Source organism: Oxyura jamaicensis, chromosome Z (genome assembly GCF_011077185.1).
Source record: "Oxyura jamaicensis isolate SHBP4307 breed ruddy duck chromosome Z, BPBGC_Ojam_1.0, whole genome shotgun sequence".
Taxonomy (NCBI): Eukaryota; Metazoa; Chordata; class Aves; order Anseriformes; family Anatidae; genus Oxyura; species Oxyura jamaicensis.
This window is the reverse complement of record NC_048926.1, coordinates 61,486,261-61,512,815: the sequence shown is the minus strand read 5'-3', so window position 1 is coordinate 61,512,815 and position 26,555 is coordinate 61,486,261. Positions and strand designations below refer to the sequence as shown.

General features: G+C 42.6%; 1 protein-coding gene across 2 annotated transcripts; it reads left to right on the top strand.

The window, feature by feature from the left end:
* The first annotated feature begins 736 nt into the window (after window positions 1-736).
* REEP5 (receptor accessory protein 5) lies at window positions 737-24,937 on the top strand. 2 transcript variants are annotated; one of them, XM_035309590.1, is made up of 5 exons: window positions 737-969; window positions 1,285-1,378; window positions 15,486-15,624; window positions 21,088-21,325; window positions 22,314-24,937. In XM_035309590.1, the coding sequence occupies exons 1-4, from the start codon at window positions 852-854 to the stop codon at window positions 21,277-21,279; spliced, it is 543 nt and encodes a 180-aa protein (XP_035165481.1). In that variant the 5' UTR covers window positions 737-851; the 3' UTR covers window positions 21,280-21,325; window positions 22,314-24,937. The 2 variants fall into 2 exon arrangements, with proteins under 2 accessions (XP_035165481.1, XP_035165480.1); XM_035309589.1 differs by having other exon boundaries at window positions 740-969; window positions 21,088-21,256.
* Window positions 24,938-26,555: the final 1,618 nt, after the last annotated feature.

Genomic DNA, 26,555 nt, shown 5'->3' with positions numbered 1-26,555 from the left:
ATTGAATTTTTCTTAGGTGAAGATAGGAGAAAAGAAAAATCTACGGCAAATTAGTGTTCCAGCATGCCTAGGTGTAACACAGATTTGAAGGCAAGAGGAGAGCATGTTACTAGCTGTAGTGCTGAGTCAGATGCAGAGGGGTTGCTGGGAAGAGTCAGCACAGCTGAGGAAGTTTCCAAGACGATGTCGTACCCAGTATATTATATTTAGTTCGTCAGATTATGCACAACATAAATTATTGGGTATGGTTATGGCTACGAGCCACGGACTTCCACGTAGCTTTTGGGGAGCAGTGGAGCCACATTTTCTCAGCCCTTCAGCATCATTTCGGTTTCCACCGGGAAGTTCAGTGACTTTTTCTCCTCACGTAACACCTGCAGTCACTCACAACGCACACCGTGGTTTTTAACCTTTTGGTCAGATTTCCTCACACGACTTCCCGTGACTGGTACCAGCCACGCAGGCAACTGCGGTGCGGGCCCTAGTGCCCCCCGGGTTTATTTTCGCAGGAGGAGATTCACAACACCGCCGCAACTGGCGAATAAGCCCCGAGCACCGCACCCCGGGGCCGGCAGAGGGGCTCCCGAGGAGGCTGCGGGCCCCCGGCCTCCATTTTGGGGCGCGGGGGGGGCGCCGAGGGGCGGTGTAAGATGGCGCCCCGCCTCCCTGCGGGGAGGGCAGCGCCGGGCGGTGGCGTGGCGCCCGGGCGGGTCGCCGTGCCTTTTTCTCCTCCTCCTCCTTCTGCTCCAGGTCCCGTCGCGGCTGTGTGCGGGCGGTGCCAGACGCCGAGCCCGTCCCTCGTCGGCCACACGCCCGCAGCTGCGTCGGGCTGAGGAGCGGGCGGCCTCACCATGACGGCGGCCATGAGGCAGCGCTTCGACCGGTTCCTGCACGAGAAGAACTGCATGACCGCCGCGCTCGAGCGCATCGAGAGCAAGACCGGCGTCGACCGCACCTACATCGCCATCGGTGAGCGCCGCCCGCCCGCCGCCCGCCCGTCCCGCGGCGCTCGGGGACCGGGGGGGAGCCGCCTCGCCGGCCGGCGGGAGGGGGGCGGCTTCGCGGCGGCTGCGGCCGCGCCCTGTCCCGCTCCTCCGCCTCTTCCCCCGGGCCGCCCCCCTCGGGAAGCCGCCGGGGCAGCGCCTCGCCCCTCCGCCGCGCCATGTACCCCTTCAGCGCCGCAGGTGAGCGCCCGCCCGGGCCGCGCTGCCGCGGCGCCCCGCGGGCTGCCCCCGCCGCCGGTAACGTTGCCTTCCCCCCCCTTGTCCTGTTGTCTCCCCGCAGCTGTCCTCGGGGCGGTGGCCGTGTACCTGGTGATCGGATACGGCGCCTCGCTGCTCTGCAACATCATCGGCTTCGGATACCCCGCATACGTGTCGTGAGTGCCGGGGGGAGTGGGGGGTGCGGGGAGGGCGCCGGGAAGGCTGTCCCCGTCACCCCGGGGAGGGACCTGGTGGCCGGGGCCCAGCTCTGGGCATCCTCGAGGACCGTGCTCGGAAACGTGGCTGCTATCTGCCACCCGCCTTCTGCTGGGGCGCCGGGTGTCGCCTCAGGAGCAAGCTTCTGTCCGCCTGGCAGGTGCTGTGTCATGGGCTGGCAGATGCTGAGCAGCCTTCGTGCTTAAAAGCCTGCGCCCACAGTGCAGTATGTTTCCTCCTTGGCTTCCCGGCTGTGCCATCTCCGGAGGGAGGCTGTGTCTCTGTGCCTTAGCTGCTGCTCCTAATAGAGAGAACACGCTGCTGTGGTGGCACTGGCTAAAACTCACACCGCTGCTTTTAGCAGAGTGAGCTTCCAGGTGCGCAGGAGGGCAGCGGTGCGGTGTCAGCACATGTTTAATGCAAAGTGCCATGCAGAGGCAGCCACGTTAAGGAGTGATGCTTTCTGCAAAACAGCCTAGCAGAGAAAAAGATGGAGAGGAAGGCTTTGGAGGTCCCCTTGAGAGTTAAAGTCTTAGAAAACATTTTGTCTTTCAGAGGACAGTTCAGGAAAGCCCCCGTGGATGTTCTGTTTATAAAAGTAGCTGGTATCCTTTAATTGGCACTATACTGTCAAGTTACTAGAACAAAATGACTTTCCCATTAGGTAAGACTTCAGTAGGTTGCAAAACACTTTGGAGGTTTACTAAATAAAACCTTCTGTGCAGCATGCTGTGTGCATAAAATGGAAGTTTTTCCCAGCTTTAATGTTACGTTGTTGAAACACAGTGCTTGCCTCTTAAGCAACTGCTTAAATACAGTCAGCGGCTTTTAAAAATGTGTTATCTGGGAATTAGCTTATGGGCAATTAAAAATACGTTGCTTTGTTTGCTCCTTACCTTGCTTTCCGAGTGTGGGAGATCATGTTAGTTTTAGACTCATACAAGATTAAACCCAACTTTTGAAATGCCTTATGGTTACAATGCTTGAAACTAAGCAGTGCTTTTCTAAATAGTGTTACTGGTGTGCACTAATTTAGGATATAATAGGTCAAGAACAGCTCGGGGGAAATTCAGGGTTTATTTCTTATAAGTCAATTCATAATTGATTTTTTTAATTAAAATCAGAAAGGGGAAATGTTTAAATACTGTAGAACCTTTAAATAGTTGAATAGGAAATACATTTATGTTACTATTTTGTGCCTGAGTTAGGCCGCTATTAAATTTTTATAATTACTTCGTGAAAGGCTACTTAAAGTTTTACACTTGTTTTAAAAATGGTTTGAGATCAGATTTTAAATCTGCCCATATGCAATTGGGATGAATAAATAGAGCTCTTAAAGCTGTGGAGGCAAGACAGTAGCAAATCAAATACAAATAGTGTGGGTTTTCTTTCTTCCTATTTTTTTTGTCCAAATCTGGAAAAAATATTTTAAGTTTATCTTTTTGTAGAGTGCCTACCCTTCTGTGTGCAGGTAGTTTTAAGTGTACCTTAGTGTGAAAATTTACCTTGCTGATGTTAGTACTGTGAGTTTTTTTGGTCTGTTTTTGTAATGGTTGCATTGGCCATTGTCCTTGACTACAAATTTTATTTAAAATCTGCGAACAAACAAAAAAAAGCGTGAATACCATGCACATGAATACAGTGCCAATTCTGGCTTTTCTGATTCATGCTCATTTAATGCTTTCCCTTCGCATATCTTTTTAACGTGGAAACGTTTTTTAGGATAAAATTATAATCTCAGGTGATAATTTCATTTATATAGTACACGGTGTGCAGTGTGCCAGGGGCATACACTTTTTAGTGGCATCCTGTGGAGAGGTGTTAGCCTGTGAAGCAGCCTGCTGACATGACGGGTGCTCTTCCCTCCCTTCCCAAGTGCAGAGATGCTGCTTTGCATTTTCTCATGTACTATGTTTTGCCCACAGAGCCAGCAGCCCAGCATGAGTGCAGAGGAGATGAGGGAGGGAATACACTAGCATGCATTTTCATGGTCCTCTTCCATTTCCCACTTTTGGGGGAAGGTGTGTGAACTCAGGACAGGCACGGTTGCCCTTGCAAGTCTGTACGTGGTTATGGGATCAGCCTGGGAGCAACATGCCAGGATGTGTGTGCTCTCTCTTCAGAGGGCTTTCAGTCTGCTGCCATGCATGGGCTGCCTAACCAAACCTAAAACCGGTTTGGTTTTACCTCAAAGACATGACCTGTCTTCCACTGTATGGGTTTCTTTTTGTCCTGGCACTATTATGCCATGCTCCATATCTACCTTAGGGTAGATACCTTAATGTAGGGCTAAGCCTTGGGAAGATACAGCTGAGTTAGAGTGATTCCAGTTTCCTTTCCACAGCTTTGATCCCGTACTGTAGTTAGGGTGCTGCTGAGTCCTGTTCCCTCTGCTTGTGGGCCTAAAGTGCAACAAGCTTCAGCGAGTTTGGTGTCTTCATTCCTCACTTCTCTTTAGTCTGTTCCTCTTTGAAAAGACAACTGAAGAGCCTACTATATGAAACATCAATACTAGTGAGATTCGCTTCCTAGCATTGGGTAGAAAACAGTTTTCAGCTTTTTTCATTATTTGAAAACACCCTCAAATGTGCTGTGGTGGGTTAACCCTGGCTGGTCACCAGGCGGGTAGTACACTGCTCTCTCACCCACTTTCCTCTGCAAGACGGGAAAATACAATGGAAACACTCAAGGGCTGAGCTGAGGACAAGGAGATCATGATAGTAATTAGAGTAATTGGTGAGTGGACAAAACAGACTTGACTTGGGGAAAATTAATTTATTGCTTATTAGTAATAAACTAGGATAGTGAGAAATAAAAAATAAAAGCATTTTCCCTCAACAACAACATCTTTCCAGGTTCAGCTTCACTCCTGACTCTGCTACCTCATCCTGCACCCTTGAGCAGCACAGGGAATGGGTGTTGTGGTCATCCACAATGCTTTGTCTGTGCTGCTCCTTCCCCCTCACTCTCTGCCCCTGCTCCATGTGGGGTCCCTCCCACGGGATTCCGACCTTCCTGATCTGAGCCTGCGGGGGCTGCCCACAGGCAGCAGCTCTTCAACAACTGCTCCCACACGGCTCTGTTCCATGGGGTCCATCCATCCCCCAGGAGCAAACTGCTCCAGCACGGGTCCCCCACGGGCAGCAGCTCCCCCCAGCCCCCTGCTCCTGCGTGGGCTCCTCTCCACGGGCTGCAGCTCCGGCCCGGGGCCTGCTCCTGTGGGGGCTCTCCATGGGCCGCAGCCTCCTCCAGGCCACATCCACCTGCTCCAGCGGGGGCTCCTCCACGGGGGTGCTGCAGCGTGGAGTTCTGCTCCATGTGGGACCCATGGGCTGCAGGGGGACAGCCTGCTCCACCAGGGGCCTCTACACAGGCTGCAGGGGAACTGCTGCTGCCTGCCTGGAGCACCTCCTGCCCTCCTGCTGCACTGACCTTGGGGCTGCAGGACTGCTTCTCTCACAATCTCACTCCTCTGTCCCAGTTGCTGTTTCCCAGCAGTTTTTTTTCCCCTTTCTTCAGTCTGCTCTTGCAGAGGCCCAAACATCGTCGCTCTCTGGCCAGCAGCAGGTCCCTTTTGGAGCAGCTGGAGCTGGCTCTGATCTGGCATGGGGCAGCTGCTGGGCTCTGCGCACAGAGGTCACCCCTGCAAGCACCCTGCTGCTAAAACCTTGCCACGTAAACTGTACAGCTGTTAAAGCTGTGCCTCCTGGAAGAGGTCAGGGAACACAGCCGTCAACAGAATGTAAAACAGAGGGAATTAATTTGATGTTCACACAAGCATGTCAGCAATGGGTCCACACGTGAATCAGCTCAGAAGGGTACTGAAAGAGGAAAAAACAGACTGCCTTTCCCCAGTTAACTTACTGTCTTCTGTTGTGATGTAGGTAAGTGTGCAGTTTTTGTGATGTGATTGTCTGAACAGTTTAAAATGAGAAATAACTAAGTATTCAGTAGAAAAGACCTGGTGGTAGAATTAAGTGGTGGAATGAGTGTGTTCTGCAAGAGAGATCACTATTCTTACGGTTGCTTAGGAAAGCCAACAGGCTACTACTGATGAGAGACATATTAGGCATGCTTCAGCTCTCTTCTGTTAGGATTTTAGTTTTGGATTACCTTGGTCACAGTAGTTACTGATCATCTCTTTTCTTGCCTGAAAGAAAGTGTATGTGGAAAAAAAATCCAGAGAGATGCTCTCCTCAGAGTTCAGTCTGCTCACAGGCAGAACCTTGGCAGTTTCACAGCTACCCACCAAGCCTTGTGTACTTCTGCAGTTTTTCTTTCCTGAGCACCATTCTCTCTGCTTTCTGGCAGCATGTGCTGTGCAGCAGATGTGAATTTTGCTGGCGTATCTCTGGGGCTGCAGCCACCAGTGAGGCCGGGCTGGTGGGTTGTGCCCACCGTGTCCCCGTACAGCCAGCACTGGCCAAGGCACAAGGTGGTTTCAGGTGGGCACGGCTGCTTCCCTTCTCCTTCCCCCTCTTTAGTGTTCACCTTTGGCTTGGCTTCATGCAAGTCTGTGTTGTGTTTGCGCACAAAGCAGCCACGCACGATCATTTGTCACGCACAATATTCTTGGCTCTTCTTTGAGGAACCTGGTCTGGTGGGAGGTGCCCTGCCCGTGGCAGGGGGGTTGGAACTGGGTGGTCTGGAAGGTCCCTTCCAGCCCAAACCATGCTATGACTCCATGATTCCCCAAATCCAAGTCTTGTATGCCATGTCACCACCCACAAGGCTCTTAACGTAGGCAAAATTCAGCAGTAGTTTTCCATGGGGAGCTTATTTGGCTGTTGCCCACAACATCAGACTATCTGGGTTAAAGTTAGTCATAAAATCCTGCCGTTACTCCCTCAAATCCTGCGCGGTGCTCTGTGATTAAAAAATGTAATAGCTTTTAAGTTGAAATCTGCTACTCGTTTGCAGTAGGCCAGCATTTGAACGTTCACCGCAGACGATAGCAACAACCTTTTATGCATTCAGTGAGCTTTAACTGCACAAGGCGATACTCAGACTAGCAGGTCGAAGGAGTGGGTCTTGCAAGTGCTTCGGTAATGTTGCCAATATCTCACTGCTTTTCTAAACTTTCCAGATCTAGCCCGTTTAAACATAGCTCCACCCATAGCCCACGGTGGTTAGCTGCCTCAAAAAAGAGAGTGTAAGCAGGAAGGGAGCCCCTGATGACTCAGAAACGCGTGCAAAAGATTTACTGAAATTTCAGAAGTGCTGTCATGTTTGGTTTAAACATGGCTAAGCTGAAAATAGCTCTGGGCAGTAAAATGTCTGAACTTATTACTGGTGTCTTCAGGGGAGAAGAGCAGTATAGTACAATCATCCCTCCTTCTGCTTTGGTTAATTTTATGCTGTTACTTCAGTTTAGCTGTTTTTACTATTTAAGTGCTTCTTATGGCACTTTAGAGACAGGAAACAATCTATTCTGATTGCAGAGAGGTGTAAACATGCAATTAAAGTCTTGTAAGTGTCGTCGTGAACCTGAGCCTGTCTCCGGCTTTCTTTGCATGTTCCATACCACTGAAACAGGAATGGTGCTTTTTTTGGTCAGAGATGCTTAAAAATGTAAAATTGTAAATGAAAAAAAAAAATCCTGAGAGCTAGGACAGTAAACTTGCTTTCTCAGAACAAATTTTGAGAAGAATGCTTACTTTTTACTTCCTGGAAAATTCTGCATGGTGTATTTACATTCACAAGCGATGTGCTGTTGCTTTATAAAACTGTTTGGAGAGAACCGATGTATCAAATGAGGCCTGCAATGCTCAGAGTAAAGTTAAGCAGAAAGTTTCCAAATCTGACTGCTCTTACGCTGTCCACTTTCTCAGATGACACTCTTTCCCTGGAGTTTCAAACTTTAAAAGGTGTATATTTTATTTGCATATGTTCTGCCAAGTCAGTTCATCTGAATCGTGTTTGCTTTTTGTCGTTCAGATTTGAGAGTGCTGTGCTTAAAACAAAAGCTGTGTATCTGTTAAGTAGGGAAATGGCGCGTTTTCTAGAGATAGCAAGTTGTTAGATGCAAGAGTGACTCTAACATTACAACAAATGTAGATAACATTAGAATTTATCTTCCACAATTTAAATTTCGGTCAAAAATTTAAAGACCTTTGTTCTACAGGTGGGTCCACAATCCAAGTTAAACTCTTTGGAAGGTTACTAGTCTGTAACTGATACAGACCCCATTTTAAGGAAATGCAGATGTGTGTGAGACATAAATGAAGGCATTTTGCCACTTTCTTAGTCTAGAAATAAAAAACTGAAAAACTGTTGCACGCACTATTCTCCCTTACTGCAGTAATCTCTAGCAACTTGGCTCATGTTAAGGGTACAGTTGTTAGTGGGATAGTTAGGATTACACCACTGGGGTTTGCTGAAACACTTTCTTAAACTATGCTTTCTCCTGCTGAGTCACAATGCTTCTGAAATTTGATGTGTAACATTGCTGATCCTAAGTGTCGAAGAAGGTGGAGTCAAAAAGATTTGAAAAATGTGGATTATTGTTAGTAGCTGATCTTGTTTGCCTGTGTTGTTGCAGTCATGTTTTAGTTATGCTGCAAAAGGCTTTCCCCACAGCTCTGAGACTGTTGGAGGAGAGTTGGTCACACCTTGCTATCCCCAAAGGACGGCAGCCTACTTGTCACTGGGTACATAGTGAGCAAAATACAGCATTTTTGGATGAGGTTAATGAAGCTGTCTTCAGCTCCTGGGAAGAGAAATGCAATCTCTCATGGTAGGATCTGTGAACATTAGTTAAAACTTAAAAAATTTGAAAAAGAAATGACAAAATGTTAAACACAGTTCAGTAGCTGGCACTGCACTCAGAAAGGAATCAGGAGGATTTGCAGAGACCTGAACCCAGAAGCTATTCCTCCAAGTCTGAAACTTGACTCCTTTTCCCACTCCCTGATGAATCAATTTTTTAAATTACTTTCAGTAATTAAAACCATAGGATCTACGTAACTTGCTTTCTAATTTAAAAAGTACTTGCACAGTGATCACCTTACAACAGCAAGATTTTTCTATCCAAGACTGTAATTGCTTTGAGAATCAAGTCTGAAAACGTTGCACCATTTTCTGTTTAATTGCACGCTTATGTAATTTAAGGCCACCCTGTATTTCGTTTGCCAATATCATGGTAAACAGAACTGAAAAGCAGTTTTAGAGCTGTAACAAAATTATGCCTAAAATACAGCCTCTGCAGTGCACTGTATGTTGACAAGGAAATGTAGTTTTTATTCCTCCTATATTGTTGTAAGCATACAGAAGAGGATGACGACTTCTCCTCAGGGTAACAACAATTCTTTTTGATCTCTGTGCCTATACCCTAGAAAGTAACAGCTGTGGAGAGACGATCAAAGAATATGAAATACGTTTTTCCTCCAACAAAATTGTCTGTCACAGGTACAGAGGGTGCCAGCAGTGCTGCAGATTGCCAGCAAGTGGTATCTTCTGGTAGAGATGCAGCATGTCTGTATTTTGCAGGTAGGATTTTGCTTTTTCGTAAGCTTCCTGGCCACACAGTCCTTGTCTTCATCCTCATAACCTTGAGGAAAGACAACTTGAAAGGTTCCTGTAATAAAAAGTGAAATTGGAGGTTACTGAAACAGGGCCTTTGAGACTCGTGGAGACAGAGCGTTGATACTGGTCTAGCTGCTCATGCGGACAAGGACAGCCAGTAGTAAAGCTGGCGAAGCTTATTCTGAGGATTCATGCACAGGGTGAGCTCTGCTAAAGCCTGCGGTGACTTCCCTCACCTGCATTAAGGCTGGCAGCGGAGCAAATCCGTCTTCCAGAGAAGGTACACGGACATCTAGAGGAGCAGAGCGCGGGAGTCTGCTGGAGCTCCTGCAGTGCATGCAGCTCCACCTGCATCGCCTGCCTGCGGGGTAGAACGAGCAGCAGCGCAATGGTTTGACAGCCTGGGTTGGGGCACTGATCCTTGTTAATCCCAGCCAAAAGGAGCCTGCAGGTGTGGGTGTGGGAGCGTGTGTGGGGAGCTGGTTTTAGCTCGAGTCAGAACTGGGGAGCTGATGCATCACGTGGCCCTACAAATACTTGCTCCAGAGGAAAGTGGGACAGGAATAAACAGAGTGGTGAAATGACAGTACTGCTGTCTCTTTTTTTTTTTTTTTTTTTGAGGAACCTAGCTTTGTGCTTATTTAACATAAGCTGTAGTACTCTCTTCACAGGTGGGAGAGTGGCCTCTGCTCTGCTTTTTTTGCCTGTCTCCACTTCTCTTTGAAGAAACTAAGGTAGAACACTGTACCACTGTCATGTTGTTTTGCCTCCATTTGGTGTTGCCTCCTAATTGTATCTGCCTCTTGTGGACACCAAATAACCCTTCCTATACTTGTTGAGTTTGTCTGCTGCCATCTTCTGGATACACAAAATTCGGAGAGGGGCGATGGTGGGACCTGCACTTACACAACTGCAGCGTGTTTGGCAAGGATATGCTTTCAGTATCTGCAAATGCTCTACTAGTAGAGACAGCATGGAGGAAGAAGCAAGGAAGACAGAAGGCTTTTAGCTGATGGATGAAAATGGAGAAGACAAAATGATAAAGCAGGTACTAACCCACAGGTACTGGCTTCACTGCAGTGACACAAGAAGTTTGTGCCTGCCAAGGGGGTCTGAAATGAGGATGGCAGGGAGGCACTGAGGAGCATTGATCCCACAGAGGTGTCTAGATAGCTATAAGTAAATTGGTTTTGAATCTCTGCAAACTGCTGTAAGCAGCTGAGACAGACTGGTAAATAGAAGCTTTAGAAATATAGGGAATTTCTTTTTTTCTGAAGTTTTTTTTAAGAAGTTAACGTTAGCAATAGAGTCACAGATTTGCCAGCCTACTCATTCAGTATAGCTCTGATTAGAAAACTGAAGGAAGGGTGCACAGAATGGCTTCTCTCTTCCATAACTACAGCACGAGGGCTGGGTTTAGTTTAAGCAATGCAGTGTGGTTATGAAATACATGTGTTGATGGATACATGGTTTACTATGCACTAAGGATTTCTTATACTGGAGTCTGCCTTTTGTCTTAAACTTGTAACTCTATTTGTACAAGAGTCATCAGTTACACCTTGTAAACTGCAGAGTTTTGAGTGACACTAGGTAATAAATTTTGGCATTTCTTTCTCTCTTAATTTCTGGCTTCTACATCTTACTAGCTGGACTCAGCTCAAAACAAACAAACAAACAAAAAACCTGTATCTCCTGGTAAAATTCTAATAGGATTATTCTGTGAATACTGTATGTGTGAATTAACTCTAATGAATTTACTATGCCAGAGCTAATTCAGGGGTGAGTAACAACCTCTTTCTGGAAAGGAGCTGGTATTTGTCAAAATGAGACACATGTTCAAAGTGAAATAACTCAACTTGGCAAATCACTAATGTTAGACTTAATCCAATTAATGCTAGACATGGTCCAGTTGGACTGATTGTACGGCAGAAGCAGTCAAAACTGACCCGTGGTCCTGAGGCTGTAGTTGTACAGCCCCTGTGAACCCTGGGCTGCTGGAGAGCATGGCAGCCTCAGCTCTTCCCTGTTGGCATCACCAGCTAGAGGGGTTATCAGGGAACGGGTGGCTAAAAATGATGCCTTCAGTGCTCTCCCCGTGTGTCTGCACAAGTTGCAGTGCTGGCTCATGGCAGGTCATATTCAGTGCTGCAGAGATACCTGTTTTTAAAATAACTGGGCTGTGATGTTTACCATCCAGTCTACTGGAAGCTGTTCATCATGACTGCTCCTTCCTCCTGCATGTGTAGCTTCTGTAGTTATTTGGGGCTATAATTAAAGTCCTCGGCATAAGCACCAAATGAAATCCTTTGTGATGTGTGATTGCTCCATATAACTAATGTGAAATTTAGTCATATCATTATTAGACAAAAAAGAAATCAAGCTACCATTTTTTTAAAAAAAATATTTATTTGTGAATTTGAAAACATGGGCTTTGGATGCTTCTTCCTTCGTTACGAGACCTTAGTGTTACATGCTGCTGAGTCTGACTGACTTGTTCTTGCAGTGTGCAAATTACAGGAAGGCCGTCCTAAAGCTGGCTGTACTGCCAGCGTCTTGTGATCTGTACCTTTCCACGTACTGGTGGAGACTGAATTTTGAGTATGACACTGACAGAGTCATGATTTAACATGAAGAAAAATGAAATGTCCTTGGCGTGAAGTAGCACCTAGAACGTATCTCCTACAGTTAGTTGTACAGACCATTATAGCGGGATAATAGGTAATAAATTACAGAATAAATTGTTGAAGTGCAGTCCAGTTAAGGTGAAATTATTCTGCTGAACAGGGTATAGTTATAAATGGACAAAAATCGGTTCAGATACTGTACATAACATACTGTACTTGCATGTTCTTGAATAAGAAATATTTTCTGTGACTCTACTTTGGAAATCGTGTTTAAGTAACAGAGGATATGGTTATCTGTTGTCCTTTTATTAGGTAGGAACGTGTTATTCTATGGACTTGCACCGTCACTCTCAGCTGAAGGACGTATTTCCTCTTCTGAAGCAGAATGCTCATCAAATACTTGCCTTTCCTTGACTTCAGTTAAAATGGTCAGTCACTGATGGCTCTGCTATTTCCATTCTTTACTTTCTTCCCTCCTACTAAGTGGTATTAGGCTGGCATCCTTACTAACAGGTGCAATTTTTGTTCTTACCTGTGAGCTGATGGTACTGGTTGTTACCGTACTGAGGGGAGAGTAGCTGTGCTGTTTCCAGCAGCGTGTAAGAAAACGACATGTGGATGTAGTGTTGCACGTCAGCTGATTAAACCACACCAGTTAATGGCAACTTGCAGTACTGCTGCTCGTGACAGTCTGACCATGACAGTGTCTTGTTCAGACACTCCCCTGTCACTGATAAAAGGAATCCTTATTCTTTGGATGTCTTTCCAACACCTTGCACCAGGAGGAAGACTGGGAAAGCTGTGGGGTGCCATGTATAGCACATAAGCTCCAGTGAAAGTAAGTTCTCAAGATCAAAGGAGAACCTGACTTTCACTTGGCAAGGCTAGCATGCAGCCTTTCTCCACCAACAATTAGCGGTCCTGTGATTCCTAAGCCTAAAGACAGGATTGTGGTCATGGCTCATTCTTTATGTCACCAGCATTCATTATCATTAGAGTGCCTCAAGTTACATTTCTTTTTTGTATTAATTTAGTGTCACATCCTTGAGAGGGGTGGTAGTGTTTTGAAATGTTTTTCTGTAATGCGCTCAGGAGTAGTTCCTCACGATTCTAAAAATTCTTGTATATTTCGTCAAGACGCTTCTTCAAGTTTTGAGGATTCACGGCTTTACAGTTAAACTGAGACTTCCCAAATCAACAATGCTTCCTTCTAGGTGCTAGCAGAACTCCCAAGTGAAATCATGAATACTTTGGAGCAAAGGCTGCCATTTCTTGGGCTTTTTGGATGAGTGAATATATTGTAGATATGAGCATATGCAAATCTTATGTAAGTATCTCTACAAAGCTGAAATACTTTAGAAATAAAACTACCTAGCAGGTAGAGAAAAATGAATGTCTCCTCAACTTAGTGAGCCTGAAACTCCTGTTTGCTTGTTATTTGGGATCTTTCTTTTGGGTTCAGCTGGGGACAGTCAATTTGCGTTCTCTGATTTGACTAGGCAAGGTATCAGCTTAAGGAACTACAGGAGCGGATGGTGAATGTCCAAGTGGAGCACACCCACTTCTGGAGCTCTTCCAGGCCATCCATTTCTACAGGAGAGAAGATACTAAAACATGCCGTGTTGACACAGATGTGTCATCTGCCCTTTGCCACGGAATTGGAGGTTCTACATTTTTTAGTGAAAAGTTATTTTCACGATCATTAAGATGATTTTTAATAATGTTAACAAAAGTTAAACAGCCTCCCTCTAAATCTGTCGACGGCTTAAGACGATGCGTGGAAAACAGCAAGACTGTTAGCAGTTTCACTGCCAAGTCTTCTCTCACAAATACCAAGCTAGCATGTTTTTTTTTTTGTGGTAAGATAAACCTTCCCCAATATGTAGTAATATTGGGGAACTTGCCAGTGTAACTGGAAAAATCGATGCCCAGCAGGTTTTCCTTAACCATGAGAAGCTGCCATATGTTCCTTTCCCTCCTCCCTTTACCCCTTTGTTCAGCACTCCGACTTCCCTGCTAGTTGGTTTTGCTTTTTCTTTCTTTCCAGTAGGTAGTTCCACACAGTGAAAACAGCCCACATCAGGAGCCCTCTCCCTGACCTCCACTGTGTTTTCTCAGTGGCCCCGCAGCTGGTGGTGCTGCAGTAACTGAGAGGTGCGGGCATACCGAACACCAGCACGCCTTTGGGAAAGCTGCCTGGGCTGCAGTTTCCCAACGCTGTGTTGTCAGGAACAGCAGCAAGCAGACCTCCAGCAGCCCACCTGCAGACAGCCTGTTTTTCCGGCTGCGCTGATGCAGCACATGAATTACAGCCCCTTACTGTGCCTGGTGGGGAAGGGCAAGGGCTGCTCCTGTCCCCATCAAAGGACCTCCCTGGCCAGCTGCAAACTAATGCAGATGACATGTAAATTAAGTGTCAAATCCTCTTATTGCATCTCAAAGTAATTCAATCCAGTAGCTGCACCAAATCTCTCTGTGTGTGGTGGGTTTATCAGTGCTTCTGCTGAAACATAAGGCTTGGCACATGGTTGATTTTTTTTTTTTATTTTAACTTACAGAGCTAGGAAGTGACAGTCCAAAGGGCTTGTAAATTCACCAACGGGGAAATCTGCTCACAGATAGCCATCTCCTTGTGCCTTCTGTTTTGTAAATCTCCCTAAATCTCAAAGTCTTCCTTACTGTCTAAAAGAAAATATTACACCTTTGACTTGTCCTACAGATCTTGCATCAGCAACAGTATAGTTGATATTAAGGGAATAAATTATAAGAGAATTAAAATCAAATATACAAATTTTAATTCAGTGGCATGAGTGGAGAGGACAAATGCTTTTTAATATTCTTAAGCTTCATATTATCAGGCTTACATTGGCTAGCATTTCCTTTTAAAACTTCTTACAGTGCTAATCGAGAACTGAGCAAGATCCAGAGTCTCCATTTCCTGTGCTGAAGAAAACCTGTGTGCATCTTTCTTTCAACCCCCCTATTTTTAAACTCTATGAACTTGCATGCCCCTGGCAGTTGGAGATTTAAAGCCAGTTAATAATTAAGCAGAAAGCCCAAGACTTTACTTGAGGTTACTCCACTATTCTTAATACTGTAATTTACATCATGATTTGTGAGCTCTGTAGGATTTAAAGAGCAAAGCGCTTGGGGATGCAGATTCGTAGTCCTCACTGTGTGTGTTTGGGGGAGGTTACTTCATACGGCCTCTACTCTGCTGCTGTAGACCAGGTGTTTGCTAGCAGTTAGAGCAGATCTTACAGTCTACCTTTCAGAAAGGAATCTAGCACACGCACATGATGGGTGAAGATACTTGATATCCGCTTCGAAATCCTGGGCAGGATTGCCTCATTCTGGTCTCTTTCAGATACCAGTGAGGGCAGACAGTTGATGTCATTGCTGGTGCTGAGTGGGAGCTGCCTGCAGGCTCCCCTGTTACCATTAGCTGGGGAGGGTTGTCCTACGCCCAGGGAATCTGTACAGCACAGGGCTGGGTGCGCTCAGGTTGGCTGTTATGTGGATCATGTACTCCTTTGTGTCCAATGGTATTCCTGTCAGGAGTACCACAGTGCATCCGGAACTGGCCAAAGACGATCCCCTTGCTTCCTGTCCCACAAGCTGGTAGGTGGTGATGTTCATGTTTCTCTTCTTCTCTTGTTCACGGTGCTAGAAGTAGCTCAGGTGCCATTTCTATGTGAAGTCATATATTTAGGAAAAAGCTTTCCTATCCAGAGATCTTGGGCACGCTGTCCATGTGATGGATAACATTAAAGTCTTTTCTGTAGGTGATATAGAGAAATTAAATTATGAGAATTCACATGTAGCAATAAACCTGAGATGTAAAAACTTCTCCGTTACAGATTACACTAGTGCTATTGGTCTACTTACCTCGCTTTTTTTTTTTTTTTTTTTCTTGTAGGATCAAGGCCATTGAAAGTCCCAACAAAGATGATGACACACAGTGGCTGACTTACTGGGTTGTGTATGGTGTTTTCAGCATAGCCGAATTCTTCTCTGACATCTTCCTGTCCTGGTTCCCATTCTACTACATGCTAAAGGTATTTTAGTTTACTCACCCCCTTGCTTTAACATCTTCAAGAATGAATAGATGTCAACAGACTCCTGGAATTGTGCCTGGGTGACACCTTATTTTTAGATGCTGGTTGCACTAATACTGCTCTGTGAAAGCGATCTGTTTACAGCTGATGTTTTTGTAAGGCAAGTGGGAAAGTTGTAATGGGTAGCAGGGAAGGATATGGTATTTTTTTAGGAAAGAAGAGACTATGGAGATATTCAGTGGAAAGATAGTTGACCTGCGGTGCAAATTTGGGCAAGATGAACTTGGTAAAATCTACAGAGTACCTTCATTTCTGCTTTAAGTGCTTTGGTAGAAGAGGAGAGTTAAATTGCAAAGGCATCAAAAGGAAGTATTAACTTCTGTGCTGTTGGGAGCAAAGAAGGAAGTTACAACGTAAGAAGTAGATTCAATCATACAATCTTAATTTTTCATAAAAGATAGTTTCCTGAAAGGAAGTGGAAAGTATCAGAAGAGCTTGTTGCTAATGTGTATTTAGCACATGTTATGTGTATGCACATACACATTAATGTGTATGACTACCGAAAATTATTTGTTTGATGTGTTCCAAGCTTCCTTTGTCAAATATGGTATGACAGTATTGTCAATCAACTTCCAAATATTAAATTATTCTGTGAGGTCCTCAATTAACATATATGCTTTTGGGTAGGAGCTTGCTGGACAGTTATTTCTTTAGCTTACAGAACTGTTGTTACTTGTCGTCTTTGTTCTCTTGCTGTTCTCGTGCTTCTTTTTCCTAGCTTTGTAAGCCTGTACTTAGTACTTTGGAAAGTACTTCAAAGGATTTGATTGTCAGCCATTGTGGTGGAGGCATTTACAGTTTTAATGGTAAGGTCTGATGTTGCCAAGTAGTTTTTCCAGGAAATGCTGCATCTTAAGGACAAAATGAACTTAGACGGTTCAGTTATGTTCTTTTACAGTTACATTCATTACTTTTGCATTCTTCCTTTTGAAGCTTCAACTGACACCAATTGTACAGTCATTTAGACATTTAGTTCCCGAGCTCCCTAAAACACCCTCACACATTTGAACAGCTGCTTCAGACCTAAAAAAAATCATCCCTGACTTACAAAGTTAATGCTCTCTTCCCCCCTTTTTTACCTGTTAGTCAAAAATGAAAAGTTATTTTACTATTTTAAGCCTAATGTTCTTGCTTACTAATTTTTAAAGAGTATGCTAATTTTGAAGTTTACTATGGTCTACACATACATGAAAGATCTACCATTTTAATATATTGAGATCAAGCCAAATAGCAATGAAAATGCAAGTTCAGCTGACCTGAAAACAGGATCCAAAAGGATTGCTTATGGCACTGGAAGAATCTGTTCTTACACTGTTACTCAACATCTCCAACTTCACCTTGCAGTTGAGCAGCATTATAACTTTACCTATTGTCTCCAGTTCTGAATTCATACGGACTATTCTCAGAGCTTCTTTTCTAACTTATTGGTGGTAAAAACATGGCAATGATTTCTTCATGCCAGCAGAGCACTCTTTCTGAAGAGCATTCAATTGCAATTCAGGCTGACCTAGCAAATAAAAACCAAACAGATGGCTGTGATAATCCTGTATCAGAAATACCACATTCACATGTAGTGGTGGCAAAAACCGTAAGATACTTATCTCAGTTCAGCAAAAGCAAGAAGAGCTGAAGGAAGCAATTACAATAAATGTACAGCTTTCAATGATAACTGCTAAAGGCACATGCGAGTCAAGTATTTACTGTCAGCAGTGGGTAGGAGAGAGATACTTTTGTGATACGAAGGCAGACGGAAGGTGTTGGCCAAGAATCAGAAAGCACTGCTAACTGGGTGGGAGGATGGAAAATATTCGATGTGGGGAAAAGGAGGAATCTGGCAGCTTCTAATTTTCAATCTACTGCAACTAAAACCTCTTGTAGTACTGTCTGTGATGTCTCCATGTCTCTTACGATCTTATGAAACAGAGGCCCAGATAAGTCATACATACAAATTTCAAACTCACTTTTGTTTTATAAATATGCTACGTTTGCATATTTATATTCTTTTGATAGAGTGTGTGGTGTTTGGTCTGAACAGAGTTTTAGCTACTTGTTTTTCCTGTATGCCCCAACTTGCAGGGCTGAGGCTCTGATCATAGTTGCTCCCATACTTTCCTAAGTCCAGGGCCTAATCTCTGTGACCCTGACGTTTCATATGTGGGTGAAAGGCATGTTCAAGAATTCTTTTGATATTGGTTACAACACTTTCATATACTTGTGTTTTCTAGCAGTAAACTTCTGAGTTCTTTCGGGTTCTGTGGTGGTTTTGGCTTTTTTTTGTGCCTATTTTTTATTTATCAACTTCTTTATCTAAAACACAGGACACGTTTGCAACTCATAATTTCATGTTTATGTGACCTGTTTATTTTTATATACTTCTGTTGATTATTTAAAGATCTTTTTGTTGTTGTTCTGATATTAAAATCCTATGGCCACTGAAAGTAGTAGAGGTTGTCCTAAAAGTATTACTGGGAGCAGGGAGATTCCAGACTTCACTAACAATTCTCTGATGAAATAATAAACTCTTTCTGAACGGAATTCCAGTCAGACACATCACATTGGCTGTATTATGAAAACTGCTTCCACGAAGCATTAAGTCAAATGCAATAGGAGGAGTTTTCATTGAGGCTGTATCATTGGCTGTATTACGAAGCACTCAGTGAAATGAAGTAGGAGGAGTTTTCACTGAGTGTAGTAATGCGCCGAATGTGGCAGCCTGACTGCTTCAGGACAGAGATCCCATCCTCTCACCTTTGCACGCTGTGCAATTATGAATTTCGTTCCCTCCTATGGCTGGACTGGAGAGTCACAAAGAATATAGTCATTCTTTTTTTCCAATTAACGCTTTAATCACTCTAGGCTTTGTACACCTTTTTTTTACAAACCACTTTATGTTAACAGTTTTTGTTACTCCAGCCTCACAAGAGACAAGGGAAAAATAAACTAAGTTAGCAGTCTGACATTCTTGAGCTTTGAAAAGACTGAGATTTGCAACTCTGGTTTGTGTCCTCTTGGAAAGGTATATAACCATTTTTTCAAAACATTTCAAAAAACATTGGTGTTTGAGAATAAATCTAGAACTGTAAAATATATATTTTTTTTCTTCACTAGACTGGGGCAAAGCTGTAAAAATCAATATGACTAATTTTATTCCTAAGCAAGAAAACGGAAATTTCAGTTTCTTTTGTTTCAAAGGAAGTTGGATTTAGAGGTGAGGGATTTCCTAAAACAAAGGAGAACTAAGTAACATCTCTGTCTACTGAGACAGGTAAAATAGCTGTTGTTAATTGGCCAAGTTATTCTTTACAGGAAACAGAATAACTTTCAGCATTTAGTGAAAGATGCAATATAAGATGCTACCATTTATTCTTTGTTATATTATATTCCAAATAATAGAAGCTTTTGGAAATAGGTATTGCAGCACTTCCTGCCTTTATTTTCTAGTTCAAAGATAAAAGCTTAGAGCTAGCCTAAAAGGGTGGTAAACTGCCTTGGCAAAAGTTTCTGTGGATTGCAGTTGTTATGACCTGGAATCAGGGTTCCTTTTTGAAAAGAAATCCTCTTCCACACCAAATATATCATCAATAGCTTTCTACAGGCCCGGGAGAAGGAAAATGTGCCTTAAAGAAAAAAGGAGTTGCAGTCTCTCCAGAAACAATAGGTTAAAGATGTTTATTTCGACTGTTTTTTTTTGTTTTTTTTTTTTTTTTTTTGGTGTAATTACACTGAAGACAGAGCCAAAAGATCTGGAGAGCAGAACCTACCAAAAGTCAATCCCAACATCCCTTATCCAAGAAGGACAGAGGGAAAATACTCTGAAATACTTGGAAGGCTTATCTGAAGAGCACTTTGTAGTTTTCATGATTCAAACAGGATTCTTTTTTTTTTTTTTTGTTAAATCAGAATCTTTCTTTTTAAAATAACCCCTCATAACTTCAATGTCTTTGTAGTGGGCAAATTGTTATTTACAAGATTCTTATGTAATACCAAAACAAATATTTGGGTGTGGTTTTGTCTTTGCATTTTTCCAGTGGGAAATCAAAAGCATAAGTGGAAGGAGAGGAGACAGAAATGCCTGTGTAGGCACAGTGGTACTCTGATAGGATGCTGTAATTCATCTGGTTTATAGGAAATGCTTTTGTGCTATGCAGTATACTGGAAACCTCATGAATAAATAAGAAATCACTTGTATTTTTCAAATGACTTTTAGAAGCCATAGTGCATGCATTGAAACTTAGGTGCACTATGTCTGACTGTGGGAGATACTGCTGTGAAAACCAGAAAACTTCTGAGATATAAAGTATTTAAGTAAGTCCTATTCGCCAACATTACTGAAAAGCGGCATTATCATTTTTCATTTAAACGCCCAGTTTGGCCAAGGCTGGGGTGGTTTTGTTTTGTCTTTCAAGAAAAGGTGGTGGTCTGTGAAAAGATGTTCTGTTTTTATTTTTTGGAGATGCTTTTGATGCCAAATAATATTGTTCACCTTGTGTCTGGAAAGAATTGTTCTATTGCTGAGAAAATTTGCTTTTTGTTCTTGTTGTTGCAGTTTTATTGCTGAAATATCATTCTATATATACTTCCAGTGCTTGAGCAAATTTAGTTGTGGCACTTCCTGCCCTTTAAATGTTCTGATCCTGTTTTACATAGCCATCTTCCTAAAGCCGTCTTTCTATGACAGTGGAACTGAGGCCAGACAAAGGTGCTTCAGTGGTGAAGATAGGTGTTGTAATATATGTAACAGCTGTCTTTACAGTCCCCCTTTTAAGATGCAGAAATATTACTCGACACACTGGGGTGGTGACGTCTTTTTTCCAAAGAGCAGATTGTAGTATAAAAGCTATTCCTGAACTGTGCAGTCCCAAAGCATTACCCTGTCTGTGTGCAACGTGTGGGTTGTCCACGTCTTCTCATCGTGCCACTTTGCCACTGGAATGCACACAAACCCATTTTTTTCCCCTGCTGCATGGCCAAGGTGAGGAAGCAGAGTGGGTAGGGAAGTGTTTTAGCTGGATCGGAGGGACTGAGGGACTAGACCTTCAGTCACGCCTGTGCTGTATAGTTCAGGAGTAGCCAGAGACTAATGTTTTGTCTAGTCAGCTTTTGTACTACTACCTTATAAAAAAGGAAAAATACATGCAGTCTTGATACACCTTGTACCAGATGAGCTTTACTGCTTTAGCCTTCTGCCTTCATCCTATCAGTATGCATTAAATTTATTTATTTAAAGATTTATTGCATGAAACTGTAATGATAAACATACTTACTTGACTGTGACCATATGAAACAAAGGTGATGATGTACCATTTTAAATACACTTCAGTCTGTGGCAAAGTTAGGAAGGCACGCTACTCCTTGTCTGCTGCTCATCTCTTCCACTTACACAGATGTTCTTGTTCCCTGTAGTGTGGCTTTCTGTTGTGGTGCATGGCTCCCAGTCCGTCTAACGGAGCAGAATTTCTCTACCATCGAATCATCCGGCCTTTCTTCCTGAAGCATGAAGCTCAGCTGGACAATGTTGTTAAAGATCTGAAAGACAAGGCTGCAGAGACTGCAGATACCATCGCTAAAGAAGGTGAGGAAAAGACAATTCAATGATCACACCGAGTAGGAAGAATTTACCTTTGCAGCTCTAATATTAAAGGTAATATTAATCAGTTGGGGGAGGGGACGGGGGGGGAACAAGATTATTATGTAAATTTTAAGGGAGAAGTTAAATTGGATGAAGCTGTCAAGGAAAGAAGATTACAGTGAATTTTACTTTCTGGGAGTACAGTTTTGCTAGAATAAGCACAAACTGTATGAATGCAAGAAACAGCTTGCATTTTTTTTTCAAAATGTGGAAGTTTGTGTGTCTTCTCAACATACATACATACCCTATCAAAATTCTCTCTAAAGACAGGTCTGAACATCCTCACAAGGTATTTTCCATAAATACAATTATCGTTTGTGTTTTTGTATATCCTAAAATACCATCATCCCCACTACCTGGCAGTATAGAAGAACCGACATTTGTCTAGTAAAGCAAATCCTCCAATGCAAGCAAACAGCAGTGTTTGAAGTGGAGGTTTCCTGTCTATAAGATTTTGTGATTTTAATTCCTTTGGTAGTCAAAGGATTCTGACACAACTCTTAAAGAAATTTCTTAGATTTGTATTTGATTGAATAACATGCTAATTTTGTCACAGCTTGGAGTTGCTTAATCTTTGCTTTTATTGCCTTCCATTCGAAAGTGGGCCTGTGTACTCCAAAATGTCTGGTGGTAATTTCATGAATGAGAAAATGAAATTTATTAATTAGCTGAAGTAAAACTTTACTTAAATTTCATTTGAAAAAAAAACTATTTATAAGATACCTCAAATCACCTTGAATCTATTTTTCCCCAAATAATACATGCAGTCTGATTTCTTTTTACCAACTTAAGAAGTGTTCTTATGAGTATTTAAATGATTCTGCCTTTCTCAACTACTCTTGGAAATTTTACTGCGCGGCCCTTTCTGAATCATTATTGCTGAACAAGTATCTTAAATAATGTTCTTCATGTGTCCTTATTCTGTCACTTACTACTTGCACCAAATAAGCTACTTAAGTCTGTAGGCCACTGCTAAGTTTTAACTTTTATTTTTCTACAGCCAAGAAAGCAACAGTGAACTTATTGGGTGAAGAGAAGAAGAGCACTTAAAATTTAACTGGATAAAGCTTCCCTACCATCTCCTTTATGAAGCTTGATGTTACTGGGAACTGTGGTATAATTTTTAAAATGTTGCCTTGGAAACATTTTGATATATTAAAGGAATGTGTTATAAGTTTGCTTACTACTTTGCTGTTGTCTGTATAGAGATTGAGCATTTTTATTTAAAAGCAATGCAGTGGGCAGCATCTGAAGCTTAATGAAAACATTTTATTTATCTTCATGCAGAAAAAATCTTTCAGTAATCACCTTCTGTGGTAACATAAATAAAAAGTATATATCCCAGAGGCGCTTGCACTTTAGTTGTCTCTTTGTGCATGTAATTACTCTTAATGCTGGCTTTGGTGTGTCTGGTCTTACACGTTAGCGTATAAGGACAATATGAGTCTGAACAGGGGATTATTTGAGAGAGATGGCAGAGCAGATGTATTCCTCACTAGTGAAGTAGTGAACGATGAAATTACCTGTTCTAGAGGCACCTGATGATAGCGATTATTCACTGTCGCATGTTTCGTTGTGTTTGGTACAATGTGCATATTCTTAAATGGAGAGACACTAAATAAGGGAAAGAGTAACTTCATTCGAGTGATGAGACATATTAGTGTGAGGTAATTTGACAGAAGTGATGCACTAAAGTTGCACAAAATGAGCACAAGATGACTACAGTACAACTCCCTTGCCTTTTCTCTCTAAATAAAGTTGTCATCTAAAATTGTAAATAGAGTGCCTTCTGAAGTTCACGTGCAAAAACCACCTTTTCATTAGGAACGATAACATTACAAACACTTCTTCCTAAAGTCCCGATGAAGTATTATTTACTGCCTTAGGAGTCGGTCCACAGAACTACATCATTAATGGGGTTGACAGCCACTGCCACAAGCTTTTTTCTGCACATAAGCACCTGAAATCTGTTCTGACTGTCCAAGAACAGCTTTGCATGGGCCCTGAAAATTTGTGAATAGGGAGGGATGCTATTATTTAGATTACTTGACATCTTACTGACCATCTATAAGAATGCAACCAAAACAAAGAGAATAAACGCTTTTTCATAGTTGATGGAAAATATTTTTTGTAGATCTGAAGCTGCATTTACTTTCACACTACAGTATTTTCAACAAATTCAGCATGAATTACTGAAATCTCTGTTCTCATCTCAGTGCTGACATGCCTCCAAAGCCCACAGTAGTGCTCTGACAGTTTTAAACTCACAAAACACACAGAAGATAGAAGGTAAGCTTGAACTTTTGATGTGATAAGAAGTGATTTCTGGTCTTCAGCTTAAATTCTAGAGTAAAACAGGCTTCTGAAGATTTGGGGATTTTTGTAACAAGTTGGCATAGAAAACTGCACAGTAAATTCTCAGGCACAAGCAGTGTAAAAGAATGAAGCACACGGTTACTCGGCAGATCAAGTTTACGTTTGAGAAATGCCTATTATAAGAAGAGAGATAATAGTGTCTTAAGAGTATGCATTTTAAACTTCAAGCTGCAAAACATAGACCTTAGAGCTGTCAAACAGCAACGTGAATAGGGAAGTATGAGGTATTATGCATTATTTTCTGTAGGAACAGTGTACTGCTTGTTATTTTAAGAAAAAAACTAGTGTCACACACTGTCATTCAATGGCAACATTTTTTTTAGGAGGGGATATGCGGAAAAGAATACTGGGTGAAGCAAACTTCTTGTCGTGAGCAAGTAGGAAGTTTGAAGAGACCCACACATTTAATGCTTTATTTTCTTACTTTCCTCTGTCTTTAGCCTGCTGAACTTTTCTGTAAGCCATACTAAATACTAATGCTGCGTTTTTAACGCTGTCAACTGTGTGCATACCAGTCACGTTGCCAGTGCAATTTAGTCTCGCCTCTTGAAATAATCTTACAGATAGCTAAAAATTTGATTTAGGTACAAGCTACTGCATAAATTGCTCCCTTAAAAGCTGTTGATAAATCTTAGACTTTCCAAGACTAACCAGAGCTGTACTAGATTCACAATTCTCAAACTAGTCAACAGTTCTTCCACTGTTATCAGTGGAGATAAAATGCTTTTAGCTTAAGTTTTATAATGGTCCTTACATCTCTTAGAACTTAGCAGTTAGTCAGGCTTTAAATCAACTTCTGTTATGTACAACTCAGTATTTCCTGACCCAGCAGCTAAGCTCAGTGCTCCTTTGTCAGATTTCTGCTTAACGTAGACCTACTGTCTGATGGGAAGTTGTTAACAGAACTTGATCTTGTTTACCTTGCTGCAAGTGGAAAGGATCATCTAGAACATTCATGGACTTCTAGAGAGACTTAATTCTGAGAGCTAAATGTATCGTGTCCTCACAGAAACAGTTAACATCTAAAAGATGGAGGAAGTTCTGTGAAGGCTTCAGTTAAATAGTGTTTCTGCAGCAGGTTGTCCTTTCCTGCACATAACTCCACTGGGCTGGCCCTGCACACTGTGCTCTTCTCGAGGTCTTCTTCACAACGTATATATGCAAATGTTACTATACAGATCTACTCAATGTCTGTGCTGAACTTGTAATGTGCTAAATAAAAACAAATAAAAGGAGATTCTTACAGGACTGGTATGATGCTTACGTGTTTCTTAAGAGCCCTGCATGTCAACACAGAGAAAACCATTTATTTAGATAAAGAATGCAGATCTGTACAGGATATTGACTTTTTAAGCAAACTCCATTACTGCAGAACAAATAGAAACCTCCCTAAAAGCCTGAAGGAAGTACTTTTGCCTTTTAACTAGCTCTCAGGGGTACAACCAAGCTGTTTTACAGCGTCAGACCTAAACAGAACAGTTTGGACTACAGGGCTGCTCTCAACAGTGAGCACTGCAGGAGACTGACTGCACTGTGTGGCTTTCCAGACTCCATAGCCTCACCTGCCTAAGGAATCATCAAGGTTTACGTCCAGGAGGAAAGCGTACTTTAGAAACGTGTGTGTGTTGGGGGGGGGAATGGTAAACTACAGAGATTTCAGACTGATCTTTCCTTGCCTGTTGATTTTCTACTGTTCCATCACTGAAACAGTAGAATAACATAGAAACTGGGGTACGGAATATATCCTAGAAACAAATAAATCATACTGCACAGTTAGGGGCAGCTGAGGGTGGTTGCACGTGTGTTTCTTCCAGCTCCTGGTATCTGTAAGGAGGACAGTTCTTCACCTTTATCACGCACGTTTCCAAACTCAGCAAAAAGAAAAACATTCTTGGAGGAAAAACCTGTGAGAAAACATAATGCAGTCACCACTAAAGTTACTAAAACAAAACCGAATTCTTCAAACCAAAGAAAGATAGTTGACAAACATAAATTCTTACACGTAGTGGAAGATGTGACTAACTGCCAAGTCAAACCCTCACCATTTCCTTGGTTTGACTATGAAAGTGTCTTGAGTTTCCATTCCAGTCTTACTAACTCTGTACAAGCCTTCTGTTTAAACAGTCTAGTTAAATCAACACAGACATATGACTAATTCCGCAGTTACTCCCTAATCCCCACTTCAAACTCCACCGACTTCCTTACACAAAGCAGGAAGATCAAAGTTTAATAAAATGAAATTACTGATTCCGGTACTTCATGATAGCACATAGAAGTGTATTAAATTGTGGTTTTAGGTTAAAATAATCATCTGTCCATGGACAAAGGATAATTTTGCAGAAGTCACACTCCTGCAGCAAATCTTAGAGGCAAGATTGTGTTGCTAAATCCATGATTATTCAGAAACACGGTGTTTTATGTAAACTGAAAGTTCAGCAAGCATGTAAACACTGAGCACCAGTCTGGTATTTCCAGAGAGATTCTACATCCAGTGTGATGATTTCATTTTTAAATTAAATTTAAACACTTTTATTGCTAAGTGTGACACCACATGGCATGGAATTACCCTTTGGTTGGTTCAGGTCAGCTTCCATGACCATATCTCCTACCCACCTCTTGCCCACCCCTGCTGGCTCTTGGGGTGTTGGAGGGAGTCCTGATGCTGTGCCAGCACTGCCCAGCAGCAGACACAACATTGTTGTGATACCACTGCTGTTCTAGCTACACATGCGGAGCACAGCATTGTGTGGGCTGCTGCAGGGAAAGTTAACATCCCCACCAGAGCCAGCACAAATGCACAAAGCCATGACACAGTCAAGTAAAAGTGATTGCAGATGAACTTCATTGAATTTAACAACTTTTGGAA